The sequence below is a fragment of the Camellia sinensis genome, chromosome 7 (assembly GCF_055761805.1).
Source record: "Camellia sinensis isolate YWXY chromosome 7, ASM5576180v1, whole genome shotgun sequence".
Lineage (NCBI taxonomy): Eukaryota > Viridiplantae > Streptophyta > Magnoliopsida > Ericales > Theaceae > Camellia > Camellia sinensis.
Window position 1 is genome coordinate 172,777,165 of NC_138967.1, and position 11,082 is coordinate 172,788,246.

At 37.3% G+C, this 11,082-nt stretch overlaps 1 protein-coding gene across 3 annotated transcripts; it reads right to left on the reverse strand.

Moving 5' to 3' along the window:
• Positions 1 to 303: 303 nt before the first annotated feature.
• LOC114269631 (sodium/calcium exchanger NCL2) lies at positions 304 to 6,391 on the reverse strand. Of its 3 annotated transcripts, none has more exons than XM_082879851.1 (9): positions 5,660 to 6,391; positions 3,855 to 4,073; positions 3,534 to 3,718; positions 2,973 to 3,118; positions 2,616 to 2,880; positions 2,373 to 2,518; positions 1,992 to 2,247; positions 1,050 to 1,337; positions 304 to 668 (listed from the first exon to the last, which is right to left on the reverse strand). In XM_082879851.1, exons 1-9 carry the CDS (start codon positions 6,042 to 6,044, stop codon positions 420 to 422), a joined length of 2,139 nt encoding a protein of 712 aa, XP_082735977.1. In that variant the 5' UTR covers positions 6,045 to 6,391; the 3' UTR covers positions 304 to 419. The 3 variants fall into 3 exon arrangements, with proteins under 3 accessions (XP_082735977.1, XP_082735979.1, XP_082735978.1); XM_082879853.1 differs by lacking the exon at positions 5,660 to 6,391 and adding an exon at positions 4,322 to 4,425; XM_082879852.1 differs by lacking the exon at positions 5,660 to 6,391 and adding an exon at positions 4,194 to 4,332.
• Positions 6,392 to 11,082: the final 4,691 nt, after the last annotated feature.

Genomic DNA, 11,082 nt, shown 5'->3' on the forward strand with positions numbered 1-11,082 from the left:
TTGTGATGGGTACACCAAGTTGGTGAAGATATGGTTGATTTATTAGAGTTCTAATTTACTTGAATTCTAAATCATTTTGCTTGATAAATCAGATATAAAAGATATATTATTCAATGATGAAATTAATGGAAGTGAAAATCACAATTCTCTGGTGATGTCGTGATTTATTACACTATATTTAATTGTCAATTTTACTTTTTAAAATTTTTGTCCATATGTATGAATATTTAAGAAATTGATTTCTAAAATTTTATTACAAATTTTTAAGTAATGTGGTGCTATTTGTTGAAGGTATTTGCAGGCTATAAAAATATAGGTAAATTACATTGATTTTCCTTCAAGTTTCGGAAAAAATTACACAGTTTTGGTCTTTCTATCTATCTATAGTTTTCAATAAGATTTGAAGCAAAACTTGAGTTTCAAGACCACCTAAAATAATCATCAAATGCATAAACCAAGATCAAAGACAATGGGTATAGCAAGTATGCCACCAAGGATGTCCAAATGGGAAATTTGGAGCTGAAACTTGCAGTGAAACCCATTATCACACAGACGATCAAAATCATCAGTACTTCGGCTGAGAAATCCCATGACAATCCGCGGAAATAAATTAATGATAAAAGGACTGAAAATCCAAGAATATTGTTCATGAACACCGAACCATAGATCTGCAACAGAGAAAATCAATATGTCACGACACAACTTATAAAAGCCTCCAAAGATGTCTCTTTTATGGTTTATGAATCACACATTTATGCTAATATTGTTCATGAACAACACTAAAGTGTTTTTTTTTTTTTTAACCATGAAGCACATTCAATTTACTAATATTTTATCTAGTGAGAAAGAATCATTTTTGTGAAATTTGTTTATGTACATGGAATGATTATGTCAATTTCATATGAAATTAATGGTATGATTACATATAGACATAAAAAAAACTAAAATTTAAGGAGGCAAAAAAAAAGAAAACCATTCTAACTATTATGTTTTCTAGTTCTAGTTTTCCTTGTTTTGCTTCAAATGGAGATACAAAAGAAGGAACAGACCTCTGAGAATGTTAGAGAAGTAGTTCTTGGATTCTTCCAACTCGCGGCTTTGATAGCTGATATTGAACCTCTAGCATTGGTAGCCAATGGGACTAGGATAAATGCTACGAAGAAAGATGGTATGCTTGCTGATTTGGAGAAGTATTGAACACTATGGATCAGTGGTTCTGCTAGAACTCCTAATAGAGCAATTCCTACCACCAAAAGCATTATAGCCTTTATCCATGCCCATGGAGATGTATCAACACGTCTATCCTCTACCAACATGTCTGTCTCTTCCCATTTTTTCTGCATAACCCAAAAAATTTCTGATCAGAATAGTGATAACTAGTGATGCAGTGGTGACTGACAATAAATTCATTGAGAAGTTTGATCGGAAAAAAAGAGGTGATTTTGTTGATTTTTCAAGGTTGCCAAATCAAGCCCAAAACACCCATATTCGATTCGAAGCAGCCCAACAAGTACAACTCATTTCTTAGGAGTGATCTTTGTTGAATTTTGGGTGAATTCCATCATTTAGGCCTCCAAATTAAGAAATTTTCTTTTCTTTTTGAAAAAATTTGAATGCTTAATTTCGGGGTTCTAGATAGATCCATTTTGAATCACGATTTTTGTGGGAGGTAAATTTGGGTAATTTTGGCTTGATTTGGGGCTTGAATTGTGACTTGGTCACTTGTTGACGTTTACTACAAATTAGGTTGTAAGCCTTTGAGACATATCAACTATTGATTGAGTCATAAAAATCCGATAATTTTTTTCCCTATAATGTTATAATTGTCCTCGTGTTTTTTGTTCATTCCATATGCTTCCGTATAGCATTGATCAAGGATAATAACGATTAGGAAGTGTTTTACAGAAAATAGAAAACAGAGAATAGTAAAGATGAGGAAGTGTTTTCCGGAAAACGAAAACAGAAAACAGAGAACAGAGAACGATACTAACTTGCTTTATTTCATCGACAGACTCTATTGAGTCGGGAGTTTGATTGTTGGCTGTGTTGAGCCATTTTGAGAAACCAGTGACAAACTCCTCCTCATTAAGCACGTTATCTCCATTTATGTCAAGCTCTTCCATTATTTTTTCAACCGCTTCATCTGCGTCTAAAGGCATATTACGAAACTTGATATTCATAACCAGTTGTTTCAACTCAGATGGCGATATGCAATTATCTTTGTCGCGATCAATGTTTTCAAATAATCTGCAAAAACAATAGGCTTATTGATCATTTTTTGAAAACTAATTAGTGTTTTTGAACTTTTCCTTGTTTGGTTTTCCAAAAACACAAACAACAAAAACAAAGAAAACGAAAAACAAAAGCCTAACCTTTTGATGGTTTGTGTATCTGGTGTTCCGTCTTCTGCTAACATGCTCCCTATTGCCGAGCTTTGAATATGTACTAAAATTTCTGATATTAGTTGGTTCTGCATTTCATGTTCCTCTTTTTTCTTTTGAATCCAAGGTTGCAAAATCTGTGAAAATTGTAACAAGATAGAATTTGAAACCTGCTAATGAATCATAAATGAATACAAACAAATCCACGTGTAGAATTCATATAGATGAATTTACCTTATATAAATCTTTCAATGATTTTACCGAGTGATATTCTTTATCCATTGATCGCTTTGCATCTTCAAGCCATTTTGTGAATCCATTGACAAACTCATCCATGGTAATCGTCTTGTCACCGTCAAGATCGAATTCTTTCAACACCTCGGACACCACTATATCTTTATCTACGTACCATCTTTTATACTTGATTTCATGAAGAAATTTTTTTAATTCACCAAATGATATCTTATTATTGCCATCTTGATCTACTTCCTCAAATAGCCTAAAATTCAATATATTTTGTATGGAAAATTAAGAACTTGACACATACAAACATCACAAAAAAAAAATAAAATATTTTCTTGAAAACATTACCTTCTAATTGTTGATACATTTGGTGTACCATCTTCAGTAAGGAGTTTTCCGAGTGCATGTTTTTGCACGTGTCTTAAAATGTCTATTTCTAAATGTTCATGTTTTACATATTCTAGCCTTCGCTTTTGGATCCAAGGCTGGAAAATCTGTATGATTTTTCAAAGCAAATAATCGTTACAACGATATAAACAGTAATGCTACATACAATGAAATTGCACGAAACTAAACAATAACATAACAAACAGAGAAATTTTAGTATAAAAGTGCACAAAACACAGTGCAATATTTTTCAAAACAAAATAATCGTTACAAATATACAAACAATAATGCTACAAAAAAAAAAAAAAAAAAAGAAGAAGAGAAATTTCACAATTTTTTTAACAAAATTTCACAGAATTGAACAATAACAAAACAAACACAACATTTTTTTCCCATGGAAGTGCACAAAATGCAGTGCTAGCAGGGTGTGACCCCCGTTCAAGATGAATATGCCCGTGCACTTTTCTAGAAGAAAAAGGTGTTTGTATTGTTTTTGCGATCATAAATGCCTAAATTGAATACCTGATAGAAGAAGTACGTGAGAAGGAATACAACGGAAATAACTAGAGTGAATATGATGACAATACGTTCCCCAGAAGAAAATAAATGGAAGATTTTTGGGATTTGGATGATTATAAATGGTACGACAGAGAGAACCATAATCCTTGCAGTGTAACTAGCCTCCACATCTGTAGTTATACCATGACCTGTAAAAAAATGAAAATACAAAGCACAAAAAATTTAGTTTAATTTCATTCAAGTACTTACAAATAAAAATATATATATATATATATATATATATATATATCAATCAACAAGCGAAGAGAAGAAGAGAGAGCGAACCAGTTGAGAATGATAACAATCTCCAAAATGGGTTTTGTGTAGTAGGATTTGAATTGACTGAAGGATTAGACCCAGAATTTTTGGAAAAGTTTTGACTGCCAACAATAACACATGTTCCCCAAAGTAAAGTGAGAAGCAAGATTGTTGAGCCAGCCAGTAAGCCAACACCGGTATAGACATACTCTTGCGCCGTCTCTTTACTGCCCATAAGTCCAGAAGCTGAGAACAAAACATTAATAACAAAAAAAATTAAAAATTTAAAACAGAAGAAGAAGAAGAAGAGGAAGAAAAAGAAGAAGAAGAAGAAGAAGAAAATATATAGTTGCAACAGCAATTTACTGAGAGCACTCGTTTTAAGCATTGTTTTAGGCTATCCAGTAATGTTCTACTAGGAAGTTCTACTTCTATAGCTGAGTTTTGACAATTTCAAAACAATACAGCAATTTTTACTAACGCAGTGATCTTACTCTAATTTTGTATAGGCCAAAATACACTGATAGTCCATGTTCTTCGAGTCTTGTGTCACTTTTGTCCTTATACTTTCAATTGGCTCAATTTCGGTCCAATTGATTACACCTGTTAGATGGAAAGAGCGCACGTGAATGGTCATGTGTCATGTTTTTAGGAGCAATATTTGTAAACTTGCTCAAATTAGTGAGTTAACCTCTACCAACGCAGTGATTATTTTTCGTAAAAAATCTCAACCAATGTCATCAATTGAATCAAATTGACGCAAAATTAAAATTAAGTGACAAAACTAAGTCAATTAAAAGTGTAGTAGGGACCAAAATAATACAAAAAACAAAATGCAGGAACAATCGTTGTAATCTCTCTGCTTTTAGTTTAATTTGATCAAGCAATGAATCAAATATGACATGTATATATTTGTCTTGTTGTCAAACATTGTGTTTCATTAAATCACTCAATTTAAAAAATCTGATATACATAAAGATATCTGGGGCCCTTATCATAGAAAAGTTTTGCTAAAAGTCAGTCAATACAACACATCACAGCCTGTGCCGTATTTATTTAAGTTCTTCCAAAATAGTACCAGAAAAAGACTTGTCAAAGGCCTTATCTATTAAGAAGCCATCTTAAGAAATAGTTTTTTTTTCTTCAAAAAAAAAAAAAAAAAAAAGAAAGAAAATACGATCAGTGCATAACAATCCTCCTTAAACGTGAGTATAATTTTTAATCATAGAAAAAGAACATGATTGCTTTAAAATCAAGGAATCTCTATGGCTGTAACAAGACATATTATACTAACACAACTTGAAGTATTCAAGAGAGCACTAATCAAAGTTGAGTATGGAAGCAAAACCATTTGTTTGGTGGAAACCATTTTTTGAAAAATGTTTTTTATATTTTGTGTTGTTCGGTATGACAAAAAAACAAAGTTAACAGGAAATATTTTTAGCTGTCAACGGAAACAAATTTTTTTAGGTGCAAAATATTTTTCACTTTTATAGATAAAAACCATTTTCTGAACTAAATTCTTACTCATGCCACCACCACCAACACCACACAACCACCATTGCCACCACTATCACCACCATCAGTATCCCCGCCTTTAAGATCGCAATTTTGAAATTTGTTTTTTACCAGAAAACATTGTTTGCAAGAAAATGTTTTCCACCAAAAAAGAAATAATGAAAAAACCCACAAATGCAAGAAAATTGATGGGAAACAAGTAGGTTTGCAGTCATCTATCTCAATGAAGATTAGAAAAAGGAAGAAGAAAGAAACAAAGCTGCAGAGTATATAAAAAAGCACAATAGTTTGGGTAGCACAATAGTAAATAATACCAAGTAGAATTAAGGACTCTGGGAGGGAATCAAGAACATGGAATGCACTTGCACCAAAGATTCCAGGCCCAAGAATCTTGAAAATCCGCTCGCCCCCAGAATTAACATAACTCTCTCCATGAAACAACAGGTACTCATACACCAAAATCAGGAACAGATGGCCTAGAGGAGTGTATGAACAAGGCAAAAAACCATACATTTGCTCACACTCTTCTTCTGAATCCAATCCTTTGAGAAGTAGAAAGGAGGATTGATTGCCTTCAACGTGATCGATGCCATCTGAAATTGAATCAGAAGAACTATATCGCAAGAATCGGCTTCTCACCTTGGCTGCAAACAGAAATAGAATGAAAGCATAATATGTAGTTTTTGTGAAATTTCTCATTTTTTGTAAAATGAATGGAGGGAAATGAAAAATGAGAGCAATAAATAGCCAATTTTGTGTGTTGGCTTTCTCTAATATATGATTTATCTCTCTGCCTCTGATCGTGTGATAAAGAGAGAGCTTCAAATTGAGGGACAGAAGAAGTGGAACAGAGATCTAATTCCTTAGAAACGGGGGTTTATTGACAATTCATTGGATGAGATTATTTAAAGTCAAAGTTGGCTTAGTTATTTATATGGGTTTGGTAGTACTTATGGAAAAAATATTAAATACTAAGCACGAGGTTTAATACCAAAAGAAAGACAAAGTAAGAAGTTATCTGCAATAATTTCATATATACTTCAATTATTGGCTAGTTTCTCTACCATGCTTTAAGTCTTATGTATTGTCTACTTCTCTCTTGCCTTCCTCAGTTCCTCCATTTTTGCATATTTATTATACATAAATGTTTGTATGTTATGTGTATTATGTTTTCAAGTGACCTCACCAATTGTGGAACTAGTTGGATCAACCTTAAATTTTGATTGGATGACAAAAGGCAAAGTGCATCAGAACCTTCATTTTAGTCTTCATCTCTTTCTAGATCAGATATATCAGTAGCAGCCTAAGACCACTGGAGATGTTAAAAATGTTATAAAAGTGGGATGTATTTTTGTGTGTAAAGTGTTTGTTATTTTAATGAGTAGATTAGTACTCTGATGAAGGTGCTAATGGACTATGTAAATGGACTACTGAACTTAATTGGGCTAGAAGTCTAACACTGCGTTTGGTTGGAAGATTTGAGTAAAAATTTGAAAAGAAAAAAAAAAAAGTTTGGTGAAATATAAATAAAATATATCTACATTTCACCCAATTTCACACACTTTTTCCCTTTCCCTTTCCAATTCAAATTTTAACTCAGTCTAAAAATTTTAACTCCAGATTAATCTTGTATTTCGATAAACACTGGGCAAGTTTTAAATTTTAGGGGTTGGCCTTGAGTTGCTGAGGATAGGCCCACCCTGCCTGGCTGCTTGGAGCATGTCTGCGTCATGAGATTGGAGTGAGTAATGTTTGTTAGCTAATGGACTATATGTAACCCATTTGTTGGGATGATTCTATTTGCACTTAAATAGTAACTCTGTACATTTAAATAAAATTTAAAATGTTAATTTTTATTATACTCTATATAAATTTATTAAATTTTAAAATAAAATATTATTTTTGTTTTTATGGTACACTCTAATCAAATATTCTTCATATTCAAATCTATTCATATTCTTTCTTAAATTTCAATTATTTTCTTTTTATCTTCTTACTTACTCTAAAACTCCAATCCATCTTGAGAGGGTAATTTATGCTTAAATTGGGCCAAGGTAAGAAAGCCCGTGGGAATGGGCCGAGGTAGATAAAGTCTTGGGCCGAACCACGGACCGAGATAATTATCTCGGTAGCCTTGGTCACATTAGATCGGTCAGAGCTGGGGTTCTCTATGTTTGGTCTAACTATAGTGACCGAGGTAGCTGTGATTTGAACCAAGCTAAAAGATAGCTCGGCTGAGGCAACTCCAAAGACTAGGTTGACTGAGTTGGCTTATTCTGCGCCGAGCTGTGTGAGCGCGGTTATGCTTTGTGCCAACTGAAGTAAGAGTTGCAGTTATCTCACTTTGATAAGCAGTGGGTAAAGAGTTATCAGGATAAGCTTTATCTTTGGGCATGAGACTCTTAGTAGGACTCTGCAAAGGAGAGTAGAGTCCTACTGAGATTGTGCAAACCATCTCACTTGGTTGGAAGTGAGTAGGGTGTGTGATTCCTAGTAGGGCTCTTATAAGAAGAGTTAGAATCCTACTAGGATTGTATCAGGTAAAATCTATAAAAGCTCATGGCAGGACCTATGTACAGGTATCACAATTCTTATTTTTGAATACACAGAGTTTTTCTGTCTTTTGTCTATTTGCTGACTTAGGCATCGGAGGGGTTTCCAGCACACACCCGCCGGCTAGCTCACGTTTGTGTTTTCAGGAAGTAAAGCAACGACGTTTGGAGGAGTGCAAACTTGATCAACAGGATTATACAAGAAGAATTATTTCATGCTCGTACAATTGGCGTTGTCTGTGGGAATACACAAAGAACAAAACCTTTTGATCGAGTTTTCCTCTCTAGTCAAAATCAATGGCGTACAATGAAGACTTGCCACAATTCACCATTGACGGGTAAACTCCGGAGGGGAGTGGGGGGCGCGAAGGTTTACCTTCTATCCCACCCATGGCAGAATTAGAACCCCAGCGACGGAACTCCCGGAGGGACACACGGGAGAGATGGGGCACTAGTCCTCGTCATTCTCAAAGTCCTGAAAGACAAAGGCGGAGGTTGGATCCTCAAGTTATGGAGGATCACGTAAGGGAGTAAGACAAGTTAATAAGGAGGATGGCGGCAGACATGGAGACCATGAAGCGCCAGATAAAGGAAAAAGGGGTGACGACAGAAGAAGGGCGTAAAGGCAACACGCCCTCTTACCACTCAGAAGATCGTGACAGACATGTCACACCATCGCAAGCAGAAAGTTAGAGCCTTAGAACAAGCGACACTCAATTAAGGACTTCCAGGACTCATTACTCTTGGTCTGAGAGAACGAGGACTGAACGGTCGTTTACAGAGGGAAGCAGCTATCGGCCCTCGCACACGCACCAAACGACTTCCAGGCACACAGAGTTGCCTAGGTCAGCAGATCTGCGAACAGTGCTCGAGGAGAAGGCCCGGTGAAAGGAGGACACCAGGGCTTGCGACCCTTGCAGAGTTTCAACCCTGCAGCGATTGGCCTCTAGGACACATGGGAGTGTCGAGGTAGGGATGCCAATACCGCGCCTTGCCTATGAACCATCGGATAAAGTATTAGCAAGGTTTCAAAGTTCGCCATTCGTTCTGGCAATTAAGAACGCACCACTTCCCTCAGGCTTCCACCAGCCCAAATTCACCACTTATGAGGGGAAGTCAGAGCCCTACATGCACTTAAGCCACTTTCGCCAGGTTATGGCAGTATGCCGGCGAAACGAGGCTCTAATGTGTATCCTATTTCCATCCAGCCTTGGCGACCTAGATCTAACCTAGTTTGAAAGGCTGCCTGAAGGTAGCATAGCCTCATGGGCACAATTGGCAGAAGCGTTCGGGACAAGATTCAGAATGAATACCAAGACACCAGTGGAGATTGACTAGCTACTCTCCATTGACATGGGCGAAAAGGAGACATTAAGGTCTTACAACAGTCGATATTGGGAGACTTTCAACCAGATTGGGGATTGCCCTACAAATCTCGCCATCGCACAATACGAAAGGGGTCTACCAGTCGGTAACAAATTAAGGGACTCAATGACAATGATGCTACCTCTCATGATGGAAGCCCTAATAGAGAGAGTGCATCAACATATCCGGGTAGAAGAAGATAGCACCCGTGCTAAAGCAAAATCTGGTACAACAACTATGCCAGATAAAAAGACTACAGCAAAAATCAACACGGTAGAACAACCTAGCAAGAATGGACGAGGCAGGCGAGCCAAGAGAGAAGACCCAGAAACGAGGAGGTTAAGAGTCCGCACCGCCATTACCACAGTATTCAACAAACCTATTGTAGACACCCCATTTTTTTACCGACCTTAAGACTCAGACGTCATCGATTGAGCGCTCGATGATTACGCATGTTGTGCTCGTTCTGAGGTTACGGAGTCTCGGCTGAGAGCCTTGCCTCCGAACTTCGGGACTCTTTTGTGCTTTGCCTCAGTTTGCGAACCAGGTTCTATTTTCTTTTCCTGAAGGGAGGGAGAGGCCTCGTAGACCATCTCTCAGTGGCCGTAGGCTACTCTTCGTGGTCGTTGGCCACTTTTCCCGTTTGGAGACCAGTTTCTGATTTTCGGAGCCGTCGGCTATGCGCTTCGGTTCGGGACCGCTTAACTTTCTCCGTTTGCTCCAGTTTTTGGCATACACCTTGTTTCCTCTCTCTAGAGGGACACTGTGGCCTGGGAGACCACCTTCGTGGTCGCACGCCACTTTCGATGCTTAACAGTCAGTTTTCGGGGCACTCGCTGCGCGTTTTGGCCACCGAACCCTCGTTTTGCATCCATCTTGGTTCATTTTTGGCATGGACCCTATTTTCATTATTTGAAAGGTGGTACAAGGGTAGGAGACCACCTTTTCTTCTTGGAGACCACTTTTCCCGCCGGCTGATTTTTCTTGTCAGGTAGCTGGTCTCCCTGATTTTTGAGCCACAATTACTGGTCTCCCACCATACCACTAGCTTGCATTGAGTTAGGAGACCACCCCTAGAGGCTGCCAACTAGCTTTTGAAGCTTGAACCTTTCAACCCTGGTCGGTCGACCAGGGCAGGTGGTCAGCCGACCACTTGAACTGGTCGGCCAGCTTCCTCATTTTCTGTTTCTGTGAATGTGTGCCAGCTGTGCCAGCTGGAAGGCACAAAATGCATCCTCCATACACGTGTATAGAGGATTGGCAACCTTGTTTTGGCTTCTTAAAGAAGCTTGGCCCTTTGCTCTAAGCTTCTAAGAGAAGCTTGAACCCTTTTTAGCTTCTTGAAGAAGCTTAACCCTTTTTGCTATAGCTTCCTCAAGAAGCTTGACCCTTTTTGCTATAGCTTCCTCAAGAAGCTTGGATCTTTGCACAAACTTCTTGAAGAAGATTGGACCTTTGTTCCTCTATAAGAGAGGCTCTCTTCTTCCTTAGGGAGGGTTCAGAAATTTGTTGAAGGAAAAGTATATCTCCCTCTCTATATCTCTACACTTAGGCTTAGAAAGTGCATAGTTCTTGGCCCTTTTACACTACACCTCCTAGCCTAACACCTCCACCATCAACCTAAGCTCCTTAGAGGTCATTCTCAGAGGTTAAAGGTTGAGTTTTGGTCCAGAGGTGTGCTGTTTTGTTGAAGCTTCAAGGGTAACACACCATTTCCCTCTTTTTAGCATTATTTTGATCCATCTTTTAGCCTTATTTTCAAGCATATTTGAGCTTTGGTGTAAACTAAAAAAGGTCTTATTATGAGGTCCTTAACATGT